At 42.1% G+C, this 24,628-nt stretch overlaps 1 protein-coding gene across 1 annotated transcript in view; it reads left to right on the top strand.

The window, feature by feature from the left end:
* ITGAL (integrin subunit alpha L) overlaps nucleotides 1–24,628 on the top strand; it is a 1,030,513-nt gene that overhangs the window by 429,436 nt on the left and 576,449 nt on the right. Inside the window, exon 9 of the mRNA XM_044086682.1 lies at nucleotides 18,415–18,556. Within this exon, the coding sequence (XP_043942617.1) occupies nucleotides 18,415–18,556 (142 nt within the window). The remainder of the gene's footprint in view (nucleotides 1–18,414; nucleotides 18,557–24,628) is intronic.

Below are 24,628 nucleotides of genomic sequence, written 5' to 3'. Positions count from 1 at the left end.
TAAATCAGTATGCACTGAGCGTGTTGTTCGGGTATAAAGCAGTATGCACTGAGCATGTTGTTCAGGTATAAAGCAGTATGCACTGAGCGTGTTGTTCAGGTATAAAGCAGTATGCACTGAGTGTGTTGTTCCGGTATAAAGCAGTATGCACCAAGTGTGTTGTTCCGGTATAAAGCAGTATGCACTGAGCGTGTTGTTCAGGTATTAAGCAGTATGCACTGATTGCGTTGGTCAGGTATAAAGCAGTATGCACTGCGCGTGTCTTCAGGGATAAAGCAGTATGCAGTGCGCATGTTGTTCAGGTATAAAGCAGTATGCAGTGAGAGTGTTGTTCAGGTATAAAGCGGTATGCACTGAGCGTGTTGTTCAGGTATAAAGCAGTATGCACTGAGCGTGTTGTTCGGGTATAAAGCAGTATGCACTGAGTGTGTTTTTCAGGTATAAATCAGTATGCACTGAGTGTTTTGTTCCAGTATCAAGCAGTATGCACTGAGCGTGTTGTTCAGGTATAAAGCAGTAGGCACTGAACGTGTTGTTCAGGTATAAATCAGTATGCACTGAGTGTGTTGTTCAGGTATAAAGCAGTATGCAGTGAGAGTGTTGTTCAGGTATAAAGCAGTATGCACTGAGCGTGTTGTTCAGATATAAAGCAGTATGCACTGAGTGTTTTGTTCCAGTATCAAGCAGTATGCACTGAGCGTGTTGTTCAGGTATAAAGCAGTATGCACTGAGCGTGTTGTTCAGGTATAAATCAGTATGCACTGAGTGTGTTGTTCAGGTATAAAGCAGTATGCAGTGAGAGTGTTGTTCAGGTATAAAGTAGTATGCACTGAGCGTGTTCAGGTATAAAGCAGTATGCACTGAGCGTGTTGTTCAGGTATAAAGCAGTATGCAGTGCGCATGTAGTTCAGGTATAAAGCAGTATGCACTGAGCGTGTTGTTCAGGTATAAAGCGGTATGCACTGAGTGTGTTGTTCAGGTATAAAACAGTATGCACTGAGGGTGTTGTTCGGGTATAAAGCAGTATGCACTGAGTGTGTTGTTCAGGTATAAACCAGTATGCAGTGAGAGTGTTGTTCAGGTATAAAGCAGTATGCACTGAGTGTGTTGTTCAGGGATAAAGCAGTATGCACTGAGTGTGTTCAGGTATAAATCAGTATGCACTGTGCGTGTTGTTCAGGTATAAAGCAGTATGCACTGAGCGTGTTGTTCAGGTATAAAGTGGTATGCACTGAGTGTGTTGTTCAGGTATAAAGCAGTATGCAGTGAGAGTGTTGTTCAGGGATAAAGTGGTATGCACTGAGCGTGTTGCTCAGGTATAAAGCAGTATGCACTGTGCATGTTGTTCAGGTATAAATCAGTATGCACTGAGCGTGTTGTTCAGGTATAAAGCAGTATGCAGTGAGTGTGTTGTTCAGGTATAAAGCAGTATGCACTGTGTGTGTTGTTCAGGTATAAAGCAGTATGCACTGAGGCTGTTGTTCAGGTATAAAGCAGTATGCACTGAGCGTATTGTTCAGGTATAAAGCAGTATGCACTGAGTGTGTTGGTCAGGTATAAAGCAGTATGCACTGAGCGTGTTGTTCAGGTATAAAGCAGTATGCACTGAGTGTGTTGTTCTGGTATAAAGCAGTATGCACTGAGCGTGTTGTTCAGGTATAAAGCAGTATGCAGTGAGTGTGTTGTTCAGGTATAAAGCAGTATGCACTGAGTCTGTTGTTCAGGTATAAAGCAGTATGCACTGAGCGTGTTGTTCAGGTATAAAGCAGTATGCACTGAGTGTGTTGGTCAGGTATAAAGCAGTATGCACTGAGCGTGTTGTTCAGATATAAAGCAGTATGCACTGAGTGTATTGTTCAGGTATTAAGCAGTATGCAGTGCGCATGTTGTTCTGGTATAAATCAATATGCACTGAGCGTGTTGTTCAGGTATAAAGCAGTATGCACTGAGTGTGTTGTTCCGGTATAAAGCAGTATTCACTGAGTGTGTTGTTTTGGTATAAATCAGTATGCACTGAGCATGTTCAGGTATAAATCAGTATGCACTGAGCGTGTTGTTCAGATATAAAGCAGTATGCACTGAGCGTGTTGTTCAGGTATAAAGCAGTATGCACTGAGTGTGTTGTTCAGGTATAAAGCAGCATGCAGTGAAAGTGTTGTTCAGGGATAAAGCTGTATGCACTGAGCGTGTTGTTCAGGTATAAAGCAGTATGCACTGAGTGTGTTGTTCAAATATAAAGCAGTATGCACTGAGTGTGTTGTTCTGGTATAAAGCAGTATGCACTGAGTGTGTTGTTCTGGTATAAAGCAGTATGCACTGAGCGTGTTGTTCAGGTATAAAGCAGTATGCACTGAGTGTGTTGTTCAGGTATAAAGCAGTATGCACTGAGTGTGTTGTTCAGGTATAAAGCAGTATGCACTGAGTGTGTTGTTCAGGTCTAAAGCGGTATGCACTGAGCGTGTTGTTCAGGTATAAAGCAGTATGCACTGAGTGTGTTGTTCAGGTATAAAGCAGTATGCACTGAGCGTGTTGTTCAGGTATAAAGCAGTATGCACTGAGTGTGTTGTTCAGGTATAAAGCAGTATTCACTGAGTGTGTTGTTTAGGTATAAAGCAGTATGCACTGAGTGTGTTTTTCAGGTATAAAGCAGCATGCAGTGAAAGTGTTGTTCAGGGATAAAGCTGTATGCACTGAGCGTGTTGTTGAGGTATAAAGCAGTATGCACTGTGCATGTTGTTCAGGTATAAATCAGTATGCACTGAGTGTGTTGTTCAGGTATAAAGCAGTATGCAGTGAGTGTGTTGTTCACGTATAAAGCAGTATGCACTGAGTGTGTTGTTCAGGTATAAAGCAGTATGCACTGAGTGTATTGTTCAGGTACAAAGCAGTATGCACTGAGCGTGTTGTTGAGGTATAAAGCAGTATGCACTGAGCGTGTTGTTCAGGTATAAATCAGTATGCACTGAGCGTGTTGTTCAGGTATAAAGCAGTATGCACTGAGTGTGTTGTTCTGGTATAAAGCAGTATGCACTGAGTGTGTTGGTCAGGTATAAAGCAGTATGCACAGAGTCTGTTGTTCAGGTATAAAGCAGTATGCACTGAGCGTGTTGTTCAGGTATAAAGCAGTATGCACTGAGCATGTTGTTCAGATACAAAGCGGTATGCACTGAGTGTATTATTCAGGTATTAAGCAGTATGCAGTGCGCATGTTGTTCAGGTATAAAGCAGTATGCACTGAGTCTGTTGTTCTGGTATAAAGCAGTATGCACTGAGTGTGTTGTTCTGGTATAAAGCAGTATGCACTGAGTGTGTTGTTCAGGTATAAAGCGGTATGCACTGAGCGTGTTGTTCAGGTATAAAGCAGTATGCACTGAGTGCGTTGGTCAGGTATAAAGCAGTATGCACTGACTGTGTTGTTCAGGTATAAATCAGTATGCACTGAGTGCGTTGGTCAGGTATAAAGCAGTATGCACTGAGTGTGCTGTTCAAGTATAAAGCAGTATGCACTGAGGGTGTTGTTCGGGTATAAAGCAGTATGCAGTGCGCATGTTGTTCAGGTATAAATCAGTATGCACTGAGTGTGTTGTTCAGGTATAAATCAGTATGCACTGAGCGTGTTGTTCAGGTATAAAGCGGTATGCACTGAGCGTGTCTTCAGGGATAAAGCATTATGCACTGAGCGTGTTGTTCAGGGATAAACTGGTATGCACTGAGAGTGTTGTTCAGGTATAAAGCAATATGCACTGAGTGTGTTGTTCAGGTATAAAGCGGTATGCACTGAGTATGTTGTTCAGGTATAAAGCAGTATGCACTGAGGGTGTTGTTCGGGTATAAAGCAGTATGCAGTGCGCATGTTGTTCAGGTATAAATCAGTATGCACTGAGTGTGTTGTTCAGGTATAAAGCGGTATGCACTGAGCGTGTCTTCAGGGATAAAGCATTATGCACTGAGCGTGTCTTCAGGGATAAAGCATTATGCACTGAGCGTGTTGTTCAGGGATAAAGTGGTATGCACTGAGAGTGTTGTTCAGGTATAAAGCAATATGCACTGAGTGTGTTGTTCAGGTATAAAGCAATATGCACTGAGTGTGTTGTTCAGGTATAAAGCAGTATGCACTGAGTGTGTTGTTCTGGTATAAAGCAGTATGCACTGAGTGTGTTGTTCAGGTATAAAGCGGTATGCAATGAGCGTGTTGTTCAGGTATAAAGCAGTATGCACTGAGTGTGTTGTTCAGGTATAAAGCAGTATGCACTGAGGGTGTTGTTCAGGTATAAAGCAGTATGCACTGAGTGTGTTGTTCAGGTATAAAGCGGTATGCACTGAGCGTGTTGTTCAGGTATAAAGCAGTATGCACCGAGTGCGTTCTTCCGGTATAAAGCGGTATGCACCGAGTGTGTTGTCTGGTATAAAGCGATATGCACTGAGTGTGTTGTTCAGGTATAAAGCAGTATGCACTGAGTGTGTTGTTCAGGTATAAAGCAGTATGCACTGAGTGTGTTGTTCAGGTATAAAGCAGTATGCACTGAGTGTGTTGTTCAGGTATAAAGCAGTATGCATTGAGCATGCTGTTCAGGTATAAATCAGTATGCACTGAGTGTGTTGTTGAGGTAGAAAGCAGTATGCACTGAGCGTGTTGTTCAGGTATAAATCAGTATGCACTGAGCGTGTTGTTCGGGTATAAAGCTGTATGCACTGAGCATGTTGTTCAGGTATAAAGCAGTATGCAGTGAGAGTGTTGTTCAGGTATAAAGCAGTATGCACTGAGCGTGTTGTTCAGGTATAAATCAGTATGCACTGAGCGTGTTGTTCGGGTATAAAGCAGTATGCACTGAGCATGTTGTTCAGGTATAAAGCAGTATGCACTGAGCGTGTTGTTCAGGTATAAAGCAGTATGCACTGAGTGTGTTGTTCCGGTATAAAGCAGAATGCACTGCGCGTGTCTTCAGGGATAAAGCAGTATGCAGTGCGCATGTTGTTCAGGTATAAAGCAGTATGCACCAAGTGTGTTGTTCCGGTATAAAGCAGTATGCACTGAGCGTGTTGTTCAGGTATTAAGCAGTATGCACTGATTGCGTTGGTCAGGTATAAAGCAGTATGCACTGCGCGTGTCTTCAGGGATAAAGCAGTATGCAGTGCGCATGTTGTTCAGGTATAAAGCAGTATGCAGTGAGAGTGTTGTTCAGGTATAAAGCGGTATGCACTGAGCGTGTTGTTCAGGTATAAAGCAGTATGCACTGAGCGTGTTGTTCGGGTATAAAGCAGTATGCACTGAGTGTGTTTTTCAGGTATAAATCAGTATGCACTGAGTGTTTTGTTCCAGTATCAAGCAGTATGCACTGAGCGTGTTGTTCAGGTATAAAACAGTAGGCACTGAGCGTGTTGTTCAGGTATAAATCAGTATGCACTGAGTGTGTTGTTCAGGTATAAAGCAGTATGCAGTGAGAGTTTGTTCAGGTATAAAGCAGTATGCACTGAGCGTGTTGTTCAGATATAAAGCAGTATGCACTGAGTGTTTTGTTCCAGTATCAAGCAGTATGCACTGAGCGTGTTGTTCAGGTATAAAGCAGTATGCACTGAGCGTGTTGTTCAGGTATAAATCAGTATGCACTGAGTGTGTTGTTCAGGTATAAAGCAGTATGCAGTGAGAGTGTTGTTCAGGTATAAAGCAGTATGCACTGAGTGTGTTGTTCAGGTATAAAGCAGTATGCAGTGAGAGTGTTGTTCAGGTATAAAGTAGTATGCACTGAGCGTGTTCAGGTATAAAGCAGTATGCACTGAGCGTGTTGTTCAGGTATAAAGCAGTATGCAGTGCGCATGTAGTTCAGGTATAAAACAGTATGCACTGAGCGTGTTGTTCAGGTATAAAGCGGTATGCACTGAGTGTGTTGTTCAGGTATAAAGCAGTATGCACTGAGGGTGTTGTTCGGGTATAAAGCAGTATGCACTGAGTGTGTTGTTCAGGTATAAACCAGTATGCAGTGAGAGTGTTGTTCAGGTATAAAGCAGTATGCACTGAGTGTGTTGTTCAGGGATAAAGCAGTATGCACTGAGTGTGTTCAGGTATAAATCAGTATGCACTGTGCGTGTTGTTCAGGTATAAAGCAGTATGCACTGAGCGTGTTGTTCAGGTATAAAGTGGTATGCACTGAGTGTGTTGTTCAGGTATAAAGCAGTATGCAGTGAGAGTGTTGTTCAGGGATAAAGTGGTATGCACTGAGCGTGTTGCTCAGGTATAAAGCAGTATGCACTGTGCATGTTGTTCAGGTATAAATCAGTATGCACTGAGCGTGTTGTTCAGGTATAAAGCAGTATGCAGTGAGTGTGTTGTTCAGGTATAAAGCAGTATGCACTGTGTGTGTTGTTCAGGTATAAAGCAGTATGCACTGAGTCTGTTGTTCAGGTATAAAGCAGTATGCACTGAGCGTATTGTTCAGGTATAAAGCAGTATGCACTGAGTGTGTTGGTCAGGTATAAAGCAGTATGCACTGAGCGTGTTGTTCAGGTATAAAGCAGTATGCACTGAGTGTGTTGTTCTGGTATAAAGAAGTATGCACTGAGCGTGTTGTTCAGGTATAAAGCAGTATGCAGTGAGTGTGTTGTTCAGGTATAAATCAGTATGCACTGTGTGTGTTGTTCAGGTATAAAGCAGTATGCACTGAGTCTGTTGTTCAGGTATAAAGCAGTATGCACTGAGCGTGTTGTTCAGGTATAAAGCAGTATGCACTGAGTGTGTTGGTCAGGTATAAAGCAGTATGCACTGAGCGTGTTGTTCAGATATAAAGCAGTATGCACTGAGTGTATTGTTCAGGTATTAAGCAGTATGCAGTGCGCATGTTGTTCAGGTATAAATCAGTATGCACTGAGCGTGTTGTTCAGGTATAAAGCAGTATGCACTGAGTGTGTTGTTCCGGTATAAAGCAGTATTCACTGAGTGTGTTGTTTTGGTATAAATCAGTATGCACTGAGCATGTTCAGGTATAAATCAGTATGCACTGAGCGTGTTGTTCAGGTATAAAGCAGTATGCACTGAGCGTGTTGTTCAGGTATAAAGCAGTATGCACTGAGTGTGTTGTTCAGGTATAAAGCAGCATGCAGTGAAAGTGTTGTTCAGGGATAAAGCTGTATGCACTGAGCGTGTTGTTCAGGTATAAAGCAGTATGCACTGAGTGTGTTGTTCAGGTATAAAGCAGTATGCACTGAGTGTGTTGTTGTGGTATAAAGCAGTATGCACTGAGTGTGTTGTTCTGGTATAAAGCAGTATGCACTGAGCGTGTTGTTCAGGTATAAAGCAGTATGCACTGAGTGTGTTGTTCAGGTATAAAGCAGTATGCACTGAGTGTGTTGTTCAGGTATAAAGCAGTATGCACTGAGTGTGTTGATCAGGTCTAAAGCGGTATGCACTGAGCGTGTTGTTCAGGTATAAAGCAGTATGCACTGAGTGTGTTGTTCAGGTATAAAGCAGTATGCACTGAGCGTGTTGTTCAGGTATAAAGCAGTATGCACTGAGTGTGTTGTTCAGGTATAAAGCAGTATTCACTGAGTGTGTTGTTTAGGTATAAAGCAGTATGCACTGAGTGTGTTGTTCAGGTATAAAGCAGCATGCAGTGAAAGTGTTGTTCAGGGATAAAGCTGTATGCACTGAGCGTGTTGTTGAGGTATAAAGCAGTATGCACTGTGCATGTTGTTCAGGTATAAATCAGTATGCACTGAGTGTGTTGTTCAGGTATAAAGCAGTATGCAGTGAGTGTGTTGTTCACGTATAAAGCAGTATGCACTGAGTGTGTTGTTCAGGTATAAAGCAGTATGCACTGAGTGTATTGTTCAGGTATAAAGCAGCATGCACTGAGCGTGTTGTTCAGGTATAAAGCAGTATGCACTGAGCGTGTTGTTCAGGTATAAATCAGTATGCACTGAGCGTGTTGTTCAGGTATAAAGCAGTATGCACTGAGTGTGTTGTTCTGGTATAAAGCAGTATGCACTGAGTGTGTTGGTCAGGTATAAAGCAGTATGCACAGAGTCTGTTGTTCAGGTATAAAGCAGTATGCACTGAGCGTGTTGTTCAGGTATAAAGCAGTATGCACTGAGCGTGTTGTTCAGATATAAAGCAGTATGCACTGAGTGTATTATTCAGGTATTAAGCAGTATGCAGTGCGCATGTTGTTCAGGTATAAAGCAGTATGCACTGAGTGTGTTGTTCAGGTATAAAGCAGTATGCACTGAGCGTGTTGTTCAGGTATAAAGCAGTATGCACTGAGTGTGTTGTTCTGGTATAAAGCAGTATGCACTGAGTGTGTTGTTCAGGTATAAAGCAGTATGCACTGAGTGTGTTGTTCTGGTATAAAGCAGTATGCACTGAGTGTGTTGTTCAGGTATAAAGCAGTATGCACTGGGCGTGTTGTTCAGGTATAAAGCAGTATGCACTGAGCATGTTGTTCAGGTATAAAGCAGTATGCACTGAGCGTGTTGTTCAGGTATAAAGTAGTAGGCACTGAGCATGTTGTTCAGGGATAAAACGGTATGCACTGAGAGTGTTGTTCAGGTATAAAGCAGTATGCACTGAGCGTGTTGTTCAGGTATAAAGCAGTATGCACTGAGCATGTTGTTCAGGGATAAAACGGTATGCACTGAGAGTGTTGTTCAGGTATAAAGCAGTATGCACTGAGCGTGTTGTTCAGGTATAAAGCAGTATGCACTGAGCGGGTTGTTCAGGTATAAAGCAGTATGCACTGGGCGTGTTGTTCAGGTATAAAGCAGTATGCACTGAGTGTGTTGTTCAGGTATGAAGCAGTATGCACTGAGTGTGTTGTTCAGGTATAAAGCAGTTTGCACTGAGGGTGTTGTTCAGGTAAGAAGCAGTATGCACTGAGCATGTTGTTCAGGTATAAAGCAGTATGCACTGAGTGTGTTGTTCAGGTCTAAAGAGGTATGCACTGAGCGTGTTGTTCAGGTATAAAGCGGTATGCACTGAGTGTGTTGTTCTGGTATAAAGCAGTATGCACTGAGCGTGTTGTTCGGGTATAAAGCAGTATGCACTGAGTGTGTTGTTCAGGTATAAAGCGATATGCACTGAGTGTGTTGTTCAGGTATAAAGCAGTATGCACTGAGCGTGTTGTTCAGGTATAAAGCGGTATGCACTGGGCGTGTTGTTCATGTATAAAGCAGTATGCACTGAGTGTGTTGTTCAGGTCTAAAGCGGTATGCACTGAGCGTGTTGTTCAGGTATAAAGCGGTATGCACTGAGTGTGTTGTTCAGGTATAAAGCAGTATGCACTGAGTGTGTTGTTCAGGTATAAAGCGGTATGCACTGAGTGTGTTGTTCTGGTATAAAGCAGTATGCACTGAGCGTGTTGTTCAGGTATAAAGCAGTATGCACTGAGTGTGTTGTTCAAGTATAAAGCGATATGCACTGAGTGTGTTGTTCAGGTATAAAGCGGTATGCACTGAGTGTGTTGTTCTGGTATAAAGCATTATGCACTGAGCGTGTTGTTCAGGTATAAATCAGTATGCACTGAGTGTTTTGTTCCAGTATCAAGCAGTATGCACTGAGCGTGTTGTTCAGGTATAAAGCAGTATGCACTGAGCGTGTTGTTCAGCTATAAAGCAGTATGCACTGAGTGTGTTGTTCAGGTATAAAGCAGTATGCACTGAGTGTGTTGTTCAGGTCTAAAGCGGTATGCACTGAGCGTGTTGTTCAGGTATAAAGCGGTATGCACTGAGTGTGTTGTTCTGGTATAAAGCAGTATGCACTGAGCATGTTGTTCAGGGATAAAACGGTATGCACTGAGAGTGTTGTTCAGGTATAAAGCAGTATGCACTGAGCGTGTTGTTCAGGTATAAAGCAGTATGCACTGAGTGTGTTGTTCAGGTATAAAGCAGTATGCACTGAGTGTGTTGTTCCGGTATAAAGCAGTATGCACTGAGTGTGTTGTTCAGGTATAAAGCAGTATGCACTGGGCGTGTTGTTCAGGTATAAAGCAGTATGCACTGAGTGTGTTGTTCAGGTATAAAACAGTATGCACTGAGTGTGTTGTTCAGGTATAAAGCAGTATGCACTGAGTGTGTTGTTCAGGTATAAAGCAGTATGCACTGAGTGTGTTGTTCAGGTATAAAGCGGTATGCACTGGGCGTGTTGTTCAGGTATAAAGCGGTATGCACTGAGTGTGTTGTTCAGGTATAAAACAGTATGCACTGAGTGTGTTGTTCAGGTATAAAGCAGTATGCACTGAGTGTGTTGTTCTGGTATAAAGCAGTATGCACTGAGGGTGTTGTTCAGGTATAAAGCAGTATGCACTGAGTGTGTTGTTCAGGTATAAAGCAGTATTCACTGAGTGTGTTGTTTAGGTATAAAGCAGTATTCAGTGCACGTGTTGTTCAGGTATAAAGCAGTATGCACTGAGTGTGTTGTTCAGGTATAAAGCGGTATGCACTGGGCGTGTTGTTCAGGTCTAAAGCAGTATGCACTGAGTGTGTCTTCAGGGATAAAGCAGTATGCACTGAGCGTGTTGTTCAGGTATAAAGCCGTATGCACTGAGCGTGTTGTTCAGGTATAAAGCAGTATGCACTGAGTGTGTTGTTCAGGTATAAAGCAGTATGCACTGAGTGTGTTGTTCCGGTATAAAGCAGTAGGCACTGAGCGTGTTGTTCAGGTATAAAGCAGTATGCACTGAGCGTGTTGTTCAGGTATAAAGCCGTATGCACTGAGCGTGTTGTTCAGGTATAAAGCAGTATGCACTGAGCGTGTTGTTCAGGTATAAAGCGGTATGCACTGGGCGTGTTGTTCAGGTATAAAGCAGTATGCACTGAGTGTGTTGTTCAGGTCTAAAGCGGTATGCACTGAGCGTGTTGTTCAGGTATAAAGCGGTATGCACTGAGTGTGTTGTTCAGGTATAAAGCAGTATGCACTGAGTGTGTTGTTCAGGTATAAAGCGGTATGCACTGAGTGTGTTGTTCTGGTATAAAGCTGTATGCACTGAGCGTTTTGTTCAGGTATAAAGCAGTATGCACTGAGTGTGTTGTTCAGGTATAAAGCGATATGCACTGAGTGTGTTGTTCAGGTATAAAGCGGTATGCACTGAGTGTGTTGTTCTGGTATAAAGCAGTATGCACTGAGCGTGTTGTTCAGGTATAAATCAGTATGCACTGAGTGTTTTGTTCCAGTATCAAGCAGTATGCACTGAGCGTGTTGTTCTGGTATAAAGCGGTATGCACTGAGCGTGTTGTTCTGGTATAAAGCAGTATGCACTGAGTGTGTTGTTCAGGTATAAAGCAGTATGCACTGAGTGTGTTGTTCTGGTATAAAGCAGTATGCACTGAGCATGTTGTTCAGGGATAAAACGGTATGCACTGAGAGTGTTGTTCAGGTATAAAGCAGTATGCACTGAGCGTGTTGTTCAGGTATAAAGCAGTATGCACTGAGTGTGTTGTTCAGGTATAAAGCAGTATGCACTGAGTGTGTTGTTCCGGTATAAAGCAGTATGCACTGAGTGTGTTGTTCAGGTATAAAGCAGTATGCACTGGGCGTGTTGTTCAGGTATAAAGCAGTATGCACTGAGTGTGTTGTTCAGGTATAAAACAGTATGCACTGAGTGTGTTGTTCAGGTATAAAGCAGTATGCACTGAGTGTGTTGTTCAGGTATAAAGCAGTATGCACTGAGTGTGTTGTTCAGGTATAAAGCGGTATGCACTGGGTGTGTTGTTCAGGTATAAAGCGGTATGCACTGAGTGTGTTGTTCAGGTATAAAACAGTATGCACTGAGTGTGTTGTTCAGGTATAAAGCAGTATGCACTGAGCATGTTGTTCAGGTATAAAGCAGTATGCACTGAGCATGTTGTTCAAGGATAAAACGGTATGCACTGAGTGTGTTGTTCTGGTATAAAGCAGTATGCACTGAGCATGTTGTTCAGGGATAAAACGGTATGCACTGAGAGTGTTGTTCAGGTATAAAGCAGTATGCACTGAGCGTGTTGTTCAGGTATAAAGCAGTATGCACTGAGTGTGTTGTTCAGGTATAAAGCAGTATGCACTGAGTGTGTTCTTCTGGTATAAAGCAGTATGCACTGAGTGTGTTGTTCTGGTATAAAGCAGTATGCACTGAGGGTGTTGTTCAGGTATAAAGCAGTATGCACTGAGTGTGTTGTTCAGGTATAAAGCAGTATTCACTGAGTGTGTTGTTTAGGTATAAAGCAGTATGCAGTGCGCGTGTTGTTCAGGTATAAAGCAGTATGCACTGAGTGTGTTGTTCAGGTATAAAGCGGTATGCACTGGGCGTGTTGTTCAGGTCTAAAGCGGTATGCACTGAGTGTGTCTTCAGGGATAAAGCAGTATGCACTGAGCGTGTTTTTCAGGTATAAAGCCGTATGCACTGAGCGTGTTGTTCAGGTATAAAGCAGTATGCACTGAGTATGTTGTTCAGGTATAAAGCGGTATGCACTGGGCGTGTTGTTCAGGTATAAAGCGGTATGCACTGAGTGTGTTGTTCAGGTATAAAGCAGTATGCACTGAGCGTGTTGTTCAGGTATAAAGCAGTATGCACTGAGTGTGTTGTTCAGGTATAAAGCAGTATGCACTGAGTGTGTTGTTCAGGTATAAAGCAGTATGCACTGAGTGTGTTGTTCAGGTATAAAGCAGTATGCAGTGCGCGTGTTGTTCAGGTATAAAGCAGTATGCACTGAGTGTGTTGTTCAGGTATAAAGCAGTATGCACTGAGCATGTTGTTCAGGTTTAAAGCAGTATGCACTGAGTGTGTTGTTCAGGTATAAAGCGGTATGCACCGAGTGTGTTGTCTGGTATAAAGCGATATGCACTGAGTGTGTTGTTCAGGTATAAAGCATTATGCACTGAGTGTATTGTTCAGGTATAAAGCAGTATGCACTGAGTGTGTTGTTCTGGTATAAAGCAGTATGCAGTGAGAGTGTTGTTCGGGTATAAAGCAGTATGCACTGAGTGTGTTGTTCAGGTATAAAGCAGTTTGCACTGAGGGTGTTGTTCAGGTAAGAAGCAGTATGCACTGAGCATGTTGTTCTGGTATAAAGCAGTATGCACTGAGCGTGTTGTTCAGGTATAAAGCAGTATGCACTGAGCATGTTGTTCTGGTATAAAGCAGTATGCACTGAGTGTGTTGTTCGGGTATAAAGCAGTATGCACTGAGCGTGTTGTTCAGGTATAAAGCAGTATGCACTGAGCGTGTTGTTCAGGTATAAATCAGTATGCACTGAGTGTGTTGTTCAGGTATAAAGCAGTATGCAGTGCGCGTGTTGTTCAGGTATAAAGCAGTATGCACTGAGCGTGTTGTTCAGGTATAAAGCAGTATGCACTGAGCGTGTTGTTCAGGTATAAAGCAGTATGCACTGAGCGTGTTGTTCAGGTATAAAGCGGTATGCACTGAGTGTGTTGTTCAGGTATAAAGCAGTATGCACTGAGCATGTTGTTCAGGTATAAAGCAGTATGCACTAAGTGCGTTGGTCAGGTATAAAGCAGTATGCACTGAGTGTGTTGTTCGGGTATAAAGCAGTATGCACTGAGTGTGTTGTTCAGGTATAAAGCAGTTTGCACTGAGGGTGTTGTTCAGGTATAAAGCGATATGCACTGAGTGTGTTGTTCAGGTGTAAAGCAGTATGCACTGAGTGTGTTGTTCAGGTATAAATCAGTATGCACTGAGCATGTTGTTCTGGTATAAAGCAGTAGGCACTGAGTGTGTTGTTCAGGTATAAAGCAGTATGCACTGAGTGTGTTGTTCAGGTATAAAGCAGTATGCACTGAGTGTGTTGTTCAGGTATAAAGCAGTATGCACTGAGTGTGTTGTTCAGGTATAAAGGGGTATGCACTGTGCGTGTTGTTCAGGTATAAAGCAGTATGCACTGAGCGTGTTGTTCAGGTATAAAGCAGTATGCACTGAGTGCGTTGGTCAGGTATAAAGCAGTATGCACTGAGCGTGTTGTTCAGGTATAAAGCAGTATGCACTGAGTGTGTTGTTCAGGTATTAAGCAGTATGCACTGAGCGTGTTGTTCAGGTATAAAGCACTATGCACTGAGCGTGTTGTTCGGGTATAAAGCAGTATGCACTGAGCGTGTTGTTCAGGTATAAAGCAGTATGCACTGAGCGTGTTGTTTAGGTATAAAGCAGTATGCAGTGCGCGTGTTGTTCAGGTATAAAGCAGTATGCACTGAGCGTGTCTTCAGGGATAAAGCGGTATGCACTGAGCGTGTTGTTCAGGTATAAATCAGTACGCACTGAGTGTGTTGTTCAGGTATAAAGCGGTATGCACTGAGCGTGTTGTTCAGGTATAAAGCAGTATGCACTGAGCGAGTTTTTCAGGTATAAAGCAGTATGCACTGAGTGTGTTGTTCAGGTATAAAGCGGTATGCACTGAGCGTGTTGTTCAGGTATAAAGCAGTATGCACTGAGTGTGTTGTTCAGGTATAAAGCAGTATGCACTGAGCGTGTTGTTCAGGTATAAAGCAGTATGCTCTGAGTGTGTTGTTCAGGTATAAAGCGATATGCACTGAGCGTGTTGTTCAGGTATAAAGCAGTATGCACTGAGTATGTTGTTCAGGTATAAAGCAGTATGCACTGAGTGTATTATTCAGGTATAAAGCGATATGCACTGAGCGTGTTGTTCAGGTATAAAGCAGTATGCACTGAGCGTGTTGTTCAGGTATAAAGCGGTATGCACTGAGCATGTTGTTCAGGTATAAAGCGGTATGCACTGAGTGTGTCTTCAGGGATAAAGCAGTATGCACTGAGCGTGTTGTTCAGGTATAAAGCCGTATGCACTGAGCGTGTTGTTCAGGTATAAAGCGGTATGCACTGAGTGTGTTGTTCAGGTATAAAGCAGTATGCACTGAGTGTGTTGTTCTGGTATAAAGCAGTATGCACTGAGTGTGTTGTTCAGGTATAAAGCAGTATGCACTGAGCATGTTGTTCAGGTATAAAGCAGTATGCACTGAGCGTGTTGTTCAGGTATAAAGCAGTATGCACTGAGTGTGTTGTTTAGGTATAAAGCAGTATGCACTGAGTGTGTTGTTCGGGTATAAAGCAGTATGCACTGAGTGTGTTGGTCAGGTATAAAGCAGTTTGCACTGAGGGTGTTGTTCAGGTATAAAGCGATATGCACTGAGTGTGTTGTTCAGGTATAAAGCAGTATGCACTGAGTGTGTTGTTCAGGTATAAAGCGGTATTCACTGAGTGTGTTGTTTAGGTATAAAGCAGTATGCACTGAGTGTGTTGTTCAGGTATAAAGCAGTATGCACTGAGTGTGTTGTTTAGGTATAAAGCAGTATGCACTGAGTGTGTTGTTCAGGTATTAAGCAGTATGCACTGAGAGTGTTGTTCAGGTATAAAGCGGTATGCACTGAGTGTATTGTTTAGGTATAAAGCAGTATGCACTGAGTGTGTTGTTCAGGTATTAAGCAGTATGCACTGAGTGTGTTGTTCAGGTATAAAGCGGTATGCACTGTGCGTATTGTTCAGGTATAAAGCAGTTTGCACTGAGCGTGTTGTTCAGGTATAAAGCAGTATGCACTGTGTGTGTTGTTCAGGTATAAAGCAGTATGCTCTGAGCGTGTTGTTCAGGTATAAAGCAGTATGCACTGAGTGTGTTGTTCAGGTATAAAGCAGTATGCACTGAGTGTGTTGTTCAGGTATAAAGCAGTATGCACTGAGTGTGTTGTTCAGGTATAAAGCGGTATGCACTGAGCGTGTTGTTCAGGTATAAAGCAATATGCACTGATTGTGTTGTTCAGGTATAAAGCAGTACGCACCGAGCATGTTGTTCAGGTATAAATCAGTATGCAGTGCGCATGTTGTTCAGGTATAAAGCAGTATGCACTGAGTGCGTTGGTCAGGTATAAAGCAGTATGCACTGAGCGTGTTGTTCAGGTATAAAGCAGTGTGCACTGAGTGTGTTCTTCCGGTATAAAGCGGTATGCACCGAGTGTGTTGTCTGGTATAAAGCGATATGCACTGAGTGTGTTGTTCAGGGATAAAGCAGTATGCACTGAGCGTGTTGTTCAGGTATAAAGCAGTAGGCACTGAGTGTGTTGTTCTGGTATAAAGCAGTATGCACTGAGCGTGTTGTTCAGGTATAAAGCAGTATGCAGTGCGCATGTTGTTCAGGTATAAATCAGTATGTACTGAGTGTGTTGTTCAGGTATAAAGCAGTATGCACTGAGTGTGTTGTTCAGGTATAAAGCAGTTTGCACTGAGCGTGTTGTTCAGGTATAAAGCGGTATGCATTGAGTGTGTTGTTCAGGTATAAAGCAGTATGCACTGAGCGTGTTGTTCAGGTATAAAGCAGTATGCACTGAGTGTGTTGTTCAGGTATAAAGCAGTATGCTCTGAGCGTGTTGTTCAGGTATAAAGCAGTATGCACTGAGCGTGTTGTTCAGGTATAAAGCAGTATGCACTGAGCGTGTTGTTCAGGTATAAAGCAGCATGCAGTGAAAGTGTTGTTCAGGGATAAAGCTGTATGCACTGAGCGTGTTGTTCAGGTATAAAGCAGTATGCACTGAGCGTGTTGTTCAGGTATAAAGCAGTATGCACTGAGTGTGTTGTTCAGGTATAAAGCAGTATGCACTGAGTGTGTTGTTCTGGTATAAAGCAGTATGCACTGTGTGTGTTGTTCAGGTATAAAGCAGTATGCACTGAGCATGTTGTTCAGGGATAAAGCAGTATGCACTGAGCGTGTTGTTCAGGTATAAAGCAGTATGCACTGAGCGTGTTGTTCAGGTATAAAGCACTATGCACTGAGCGTGTTGTTCAGGTATAAAGCAGTTTGCACTGAGCGTGTTTTTCAGGTATAAAGCAGTATGCACTGAGTGTGTTGTTCAGTTATAAAGCAGTATGCACTGAGCGTGTTGTTCAGGTATAAAGCGGTATGCACTGAGTGTGTTGTTCAGGTATAAAGCAGTATGCACTGAGTGTGTTGTTCAGGTATAAAGCGGTATGCACTGAGTGTGTTGTTCAGGTATAAAGCAGTATGCAGTGAGTGTGTTGTTCAGGTATAAAGCAGTATGCACTGAGCGTGTTGTTCAGGTATAAAGCAGTATGCACTGAGTGTGTTGTTCAGGTATAAAGCAGTATGCTCTGAGCGTGTTGTTCAGGTATAAAGCAGTATGCACTGAGCGTGTTGTTCAGGTATAAAACAGTATGCACTGAGTGTGTTGTTCAGGTATAAAGCAGTTTGCACTGAGCGTGTTGTTCAGGTATAAAGCAGTATGCACTGTGTGTGTTGTTCAGGTATAAAGCAGTATGCACTGAGTGTGTTGTTCAGGTATAAAGCAGTATGCACTGAGTGTGTTGTTCTGGTATAAAGCAGTATGCACTGAGTGTGTTGTTCAGGTATAAATCAGTATGCACTGAGCATGTTGTTCAGGTATAATGCAGTATGCACTGAGTGTGTTGTTCGGGTATAAAGTAGTATGCACTGAGCGTGTTGTTCAGGTATAAAGCAGTATGCTCTGAGTGTGTTGTTCAGGTATAAAGCGGTATGCACTGAGCGTGTTGTTCAGGTATAAATCAGTATGCACTGAGTGTGTTGTTCGGGTATAATGCAGTATGCACTGAGCGTGTTGTTCAGGTATAAAGCAGTATGCACTGAGTGTGTTGTTCAGGTATAAAGCAGTATGCACTGAGCGTGTTGTTCAGGTATAAAGCAGTATGCACTGAGCGTGTTGTTCAGGTATAAAGCAGTATGCACTGAGTGTGTTGTTCAGGTATAAAGCAGTATGCACTGAGTGTGTTGTTCAGGTATAAAGCAGTATGCACTGAGTGTGTTGTTCAGGTATAAAGCAGTATGCACTGAGCATGTTGTTCAGGTATAAAGCAGTATGCACTGAGCATGTTGTTCAGGTATAAAGCAGTATGCACTGAGCGTGTTGTTCAGGTATAAAGCAGTATGCACTGAGTGTGTTATTCAGGTATAAAGCAGTATGCTCTGAGCGTGTTGTTCAGGTATAAAGCAGTATGCACTGAGTGTGTTGTTCTGGTATAAAGCAGTATGCACTGAGTGTGTTGTTCAGGTATAAATCAGTATGCACTGAGCATGTTGTTCTGGTATAAAGCAGTAGGCACTGAGTGTGTTGTTCAGGTATAAAGCAGTATGCACTGAGTGTATTGTTCAGGTATAAAGCAGTATGCAGTGAGTGTGTTGTTCAGGTATAAAGCAGTATGCACTGAGTGTGTTGTTCAGGTATAAAGCAGTATGCACTGAGCGTGTTGTTCAGGTATAAAGCGGTATGCACTGGGCGTGTTGTTCAGGTCTAAAGTGGTATGCACTGAGTGTGTCTTCAGGGATAAAGCATTATGCACTGAGCATGTTGTATTTTCTCTTGTGTTGAAGTGACATGTCAGTTTCTGTGTTATCCAATCGTAAACGATGTTCATTTAGCTCGTTTTGTTGTTTTCTCCACCACAGGTTGGCAGCGTACTTCAAAATGAGTTACAAAAAATAGCATCTGAGCCAGCGAATATATTTGAAGTGGGCAATTTCATTGCCCTTGACTCCCTAAAGCACCAACTAAATAAGAAACTAAGGGAGAATATATTCGTTATTGAAGGTACGGTGAAAATCAAACATGTACTACTACTGCCATGTTATCAACTCCAAATATGTTTTGTTATATCTTTTCAAAGAGGTATATAAAAAATAAAAAAATGTCAAATTTTATAATCTCTTTATAAGGTGTTAATATCCACGTGGCGGCTAAGAGTCAGTATGATGAAATGTGCTCACATCTAAACAGATACATGGGACCATAGGATCGTAGCAGTGGGACCATAGGATCGTAGCAGTGGGACCGTAGGATAGTAGCAGTGGGACCGTAGGATAGTAGCAGTGGGACCGTAGGATCGTAGCAGTTACAGGCAACTGAACCACAAGGCCATTTCTGCCTTGCCAGTCTCTGACTTAGGCCTTGCCTCCCTTTTCGAGGAGGACCAGGCCAGTCATACCAGAGGTGATTTTATGAACATTGATCCAGTTTTCCTGCTTTTTTAAAGTCTGACAGTGTCTCACATTGCTGAACTTGGAGAGGAAGTTTGTTCCATAGAAGGGGTAGGCACTGTGAGACAAATCCATCTAGCCACCTTGTCTTATTTATTTGTTGAAGTAGATTTATATTTCTGGTTCTAATTTTAACTGGATTTTTTTGTTTTAGGGAGACATAAGAGTTCATGGTCTACCTCTGGAGTCTTTCCAATTGCTTAATATGCTTAGTAAGGTATAGCCAGAAGGGATGCTGACCTCAATGATGGGTCAAATTGGTGTAGAGAACAAGGAATTGAGGACCTCTTTTTTAAGCTATTAGAAATATCTTATGCTGTGAGCTGTGCAAGGTAAAAGGATTTCCTAACCACGACTTCAACATAATGGTCAAACATAAGGGAGCAAGCCATCTAAGTCTCTCTCATTCCTCTTCAGTTTGTAGTGGTGTGTTATCCATTCTATAAGATGGCAAAAAGGGCTGCATACTGTATTCTTTAATGTTGCACCTTTTGGTGTTGAATTTGAGCCCAACATTTTTGTACAACAGCCATTGGCATGTGTAAGCTCCTCTTGGAGTGCCTGTATGTCATAGTGGAACATCAAGTCCCAGCTCACAATTGTCTGTGAACTTTGTTGTGCAGACATCCTCACTTAATAAATGGAGACCAAAGAAGTAGATAATAAATAGCAGAGACCCCAGGACAGATCCCTAAGGAAGTCCGATGGTCACCTTCATTCTCTCCATAACATCCCTCCAGTCTCACTGTGTGAGTTCTGTCCCTTAGCCATTTGGCCATCACCCTAACCATATACAGGTTAATTTATATCTCCTTCAGCTGGTTTGCTATATTTCTATGCATTATAATGCCTTGATGAGGTCAAGATACACTGTATTGGCACCTTGACCACAGTGTACAGCCTGAGTGACCCTCTAAAGGGAGTTCAAAAGATTCATTAGACAAGCTGAATGGCTAGAGGTTGAGCCTGATAATATTTTTGAGATGACAGTTCATTAGGTCAGTTATAATATGTTCCACAGCTTTGCATATAATACTCGTTAGACTGAGAGATGTGAAATACTTGGGGTCACTAGTGGGTCTCCCCTTGTAGAGTAGTATCATAAAAGGTGTACACTCACAAGTGGGACAAAGCCAGTTGCTAGGATCCGTTTAAAGAAGTCAAGGAATAGGACCACCAGAGCTTGTTTAGTGCTATTAATTAGACAGCCAGGTATGTTGTCAGGCCCCATCGATGAGGAATTCTTCATTTTTGACAGTACTTTCACGACGATTAGCAACTTGAGTCCATCAGGGATAAGTAGGCTTGGAAAAGATGTATCTGAGGTGAAGTTGACACTAAATTTACCTGCCAATATCCATTGGATCAGAGTAGGTAGTACCACTGTGAATAAGCTCTGAGCAATGTTGAATGTTATTTCTTATTTTCCTGACATAACTAGGGAAGCATTTGTAGTTGTATTTGCCTTCTGTAGCTAGCCTGAGTTCAGGGATACCTTTGTTTTTGTGATATCCTTTTATATGTTTTATTACCAAGCTGTTTGACTTAATTTATGAGACTTCATCAAAGAGTTCTTGAAGATTTATGCTTTTCATGCCTTGAATTCTGTGATATTTGTTACTGACAGTTTGGAGATTTTAATGGAGAAAGTGACTAACTTGATCATAAAGGGAAGACACCTTGGGAATGGTACATGCTCTTTGCTAGGACCAGATCAGGTCTATTTAGTCTTGTATACGGTTCCTTAACAAGCTGATCCAGATAGTTCTTTGTTTATAAAATCTATGCTTTTAGTTCATATCCTATGATGGTGGTACAGGTCCTCCAGTTTATCATTGGATAGCTCAGATCACATAGAATAACAGTTTTCTTATTTATAAGGAGTTCATCACAAATATTTAGGAATGTTATATGATTTTCTGGAGACACAGAGGGGTCCTGATGCAGGCTATGATCTGATAAGTGATCCTGTTTACTGGGATTTGAATTTCTATGACCTCTGCTTGTGGGTCTCTAAGTACCTGTCTCAAGGTAATGTGGTCTCTAACAAATATGGATCCACACTACAGTTCCCATAAGTTCTAAGTGAGTGGTAAAGCACAAAAATCAGCTAGTGAAGGGGTGCTATCTGGGCTGTTAAACCAGATTTTTGTAACAACACATGCAAGGATGTTCTCTGTATGCAAAAGGCCCTCAAGGTCCAGCAGTTTGTTGTGTGATTTTCTAGTATTAAGTAGAACTACCTTGAAAGTGGTCCAAAGGTTGGTTTGTTCTGAAAATTATATTTGGACGTCTCTCAGCAGGACCCTGCCTAAAAAGGCATAGTGGGGGTAACAAAAGTTTTCATTAGTGGCAGAAGCTTTGGAATGACAGGCTTAGTAAAGCAAGTACAACTGTCAAGTACCTCATCCCATGCTGACACAGACTGGATCCCTGCCAGGTATTTAACCATTTGTTAAAACCAGTTATCTTTTCTTTAAATCTCCGCAGCATTTCTGGTTATGGAAGGATTCCACACAATACTAGGGTCTTTCCAGCATTTGTCACATGCATGCTGAGTTCTGGCATGTCTTTCTTCTTAGCTCTCAGGGTTTTGTATGCAAGGCCATTTGCTCCAAGAAGGACCACCAAAACCATCAAGTTGAACTCATATTTGTCTGGTTTTATGGTCCTCAGGGTCCCTATAACATCAATAATGTCAGCCCATGTGAGACAGCTCACTGTCAACCTCCTTTTTGTCCAGCCTCATAAGTGTGGAATCCATGTCCCTTACTATGGTTACATGAATCACTGCTACACTTCTATTCGTGCTTGAAGCTTGGTTTGGTGTAATGGTTCTAGGATGTGCAGCTTCCTGGTGACTTCCAGCATTGCTTTCATTAACTGGAGTTGCAGAGCTTGGCTTGTTTTGGAATCACTCAGCTACATAAATTAACATGGCTGCTCATGGCCAGTCATATTAATGAACATGACCAACAGCTCATGCTCATCTTTTAAGTGACAGGAAGTTTAGCAGACAGGTAGCACTGGGGGGGGGGGGGGTGTACACATACATGCATCTGAGGAGCTGCATCTGTGAGTGTATGTGTCAGTGTGTATTTACCTGGGACGTCGCAGTAAGGGGGTTAGTGATGGGATAACTTAGGTGTCTGTGAATGGGTAAGTGAGTGCATTAGTGCAATAAGGCTGTGAGGAGCCTGTTTGTGTGTGCGCATGTGTGCACATGTGTGTGCACATGTGTGTGCATGCAGGCATGTGTGTGTGTGTGTGTGTGTGTGTGTGTGTGTGTGCGTGCATGCGTGCGTGCGTGCGTGCGTGCGTGCGTGTGTGTGTGTGTGTGTGTGTGTGTGTGTGTGTGTGTGTGTGTGTTTTTGAGTATGCAATAAGTGAGATTGGGGGCTGTCAGGCCTAGACACTCCACTAAACTAGCAAGCAATCCCTGCAACATTGATAGGAGGAGGAGAAACACTAGGAATCATGAATAACATTTAAGTCATGTCTTAAAGGCAACTAACAAGCACATTATTCAGGGGCACATTAGCAATAAGGGATAACTCTTTAACAACATGCCTTGGGCACGTATATAAACAAAAAATAAAGACAATGTGAGGTGGGGGGAAACTAGACATCAGGAATACCTTTTTAATATGAGATTGGTTGGGGGAGCAATAGACACCAGGGATACTCTATATAGCATGTCATAAAGGCACTTATTAAAAAAAAGCAAAATACAATGTGGGTTGGGGGAGGGGCCATTAGACAGCAGGAACAATATAACTATCATGCCTTAAAAGAACTAAAAAGATTCAAACCTTTGCCCTCCTCATCTCCCACAGAGAATATTAACCATTTGCACCACCACAACCACCAGTAGACAGTAGACACTCGGGATACATACTGTACCTCTCAACTGTCTAGAGTTTGGTTTTACATTTTTGAACTGTTCCTCATAACATTTGTGGTTTTCAGGTAAATTGTTGAGGACTGAAATCACTAAATAATGATAGACAATTGAGTTTCAGACTTTGTATTCTCCAGAAAATGCATGCTAATGAAAAACCTGTTATTCTATCCACTCACTATGTTTATACGAGCAATATTTAAAAATTGTCCACATTTTTGTGTTTTTGTCCCCCCCCCCTTATTTCTGACTTTGTCCAGATTTCCTGTTGTAAGATGTTGAGAGATATGTAGGGATAACAGGTATTAATATTTAAAACTAAAAAAAAAAAATAGAGAGAAGGGGAGAAAAGATTTGAACCCTGCACTCTTGACATGGGAAAAGCAGCATTATCCCACCAAGCTAGCTCATACATTAGCTAATACAATGAGGATCTCAAACATTATTCGAGGCCTGTAACAATTCGTGAATTACAAGGGAGAGGGGCAGGGTATATATAAGAATTCCTCTCAACCTTGTAGAACAAGAAATCATGACAAAGCCAAAAATAATGGGGGACGAAGACACCCCATCAGGGAGGGCTTATACTTACTCCTCTTATAAACTTAAGCCATTAGAATAACAGCTACTTACTGAAGAACATGAAGTCTGAAAGTGTAATGTCTGGCATTGATGACTGATTATAGTCATCAGTGAGTTACTAGGGCAGGAAAAAATGAGACATTAGGTATATTCTGACAGGATTACGTCAATAGATCGACTCCTTTTTCCACAACAGAAAAACACTTTGAAAATGTTTCACTGAAAGTGTGTGGCTATGTGTTTTAAATAAATAATATTTTTTGCAGAGGAGCACCACCTATGTGAGAGGGAACCCCTGACATATCCTGCACCTCAGTAGAGAACAGGGAATTTCCCAATGTCATCGAAAGTGCTTTTGGCAAAACATTTTCACTGAAACAACAATCACTGAAACTGCCACTGATCTATTAACAGGTTCCAATGCTGACAACAACAGGACAGGTACAGGGTATATGGTGTGTGTGTGTGTGTGTGTGTGTGTGTGTGTGTGTGTGTGTGTGTGTGTGTGTGTGTGTGTGTGTGTGTGTGTGTGTGTGTGAGTCTGTGAATGAGTGTGAGTGCATGCGAGTGAATGGGTAAGGGGTGCCTGTGCCAGGTTTATGTCAGGTGATCGAGTTTTCAGAAACTCAAACTAAATATGGTGAAGACCATATATTCAATTTTCTGAAAACTCAAAGCATTTTCATGGAGATTGCAGTACAATGGGGATCAGGGAATTCACTCTTTTCTCCACTGTAGTGCGATTTTGCAGTTGGCGTAAATATCTATCTATATATATATATATATATATATATATATATATATATATATATATATATATATATATATATATATATAAAATTTACAGGGGTTATGGGGGTTGCAGAGGGACTTTCCCACTTCAAAAATATAGGTTTGGCTTGTTTTGTTTCATCTGAGTTTTCATAAAGTCGAACATGTGGTCTCGACCATATGAAGTTTGAGTTTCCAATAACTCAATCATCTGACATAACCCACTGTGCCATCTCAATTCATGAGATGTCAGTACTGACTGTCACAGGAAAGTGCTGCTCCACACTGAAGTTAGTTAATGGTGATTCAGGGACATGCAAATTAGCTGATAATGAAGTCATTCCTCACTGTGGCTAATGTGTCTCTGAATTA

The sequence above is a fragment of the Protopterus annectens genome, chromosome 10.part0, assembly GCF_019279795.1.
Source record: "Protopterus annectens isolate FY-2018-M chromosome 10.part0, PAN1.0, whole genome shotgun sequence".
NCBI classification, from domain to species: domain Eukaryota; kingdom Metazoa; phylum Chordata; order Ceratodontiformes; family Protopteridae; genus Protopterus; species Protopterus annectens.
The sequence above is the reverse complement of the archived record's forward strand: the minus strand, read 5'-3'. Positions and strand labels throughout refer to the sequence as shown.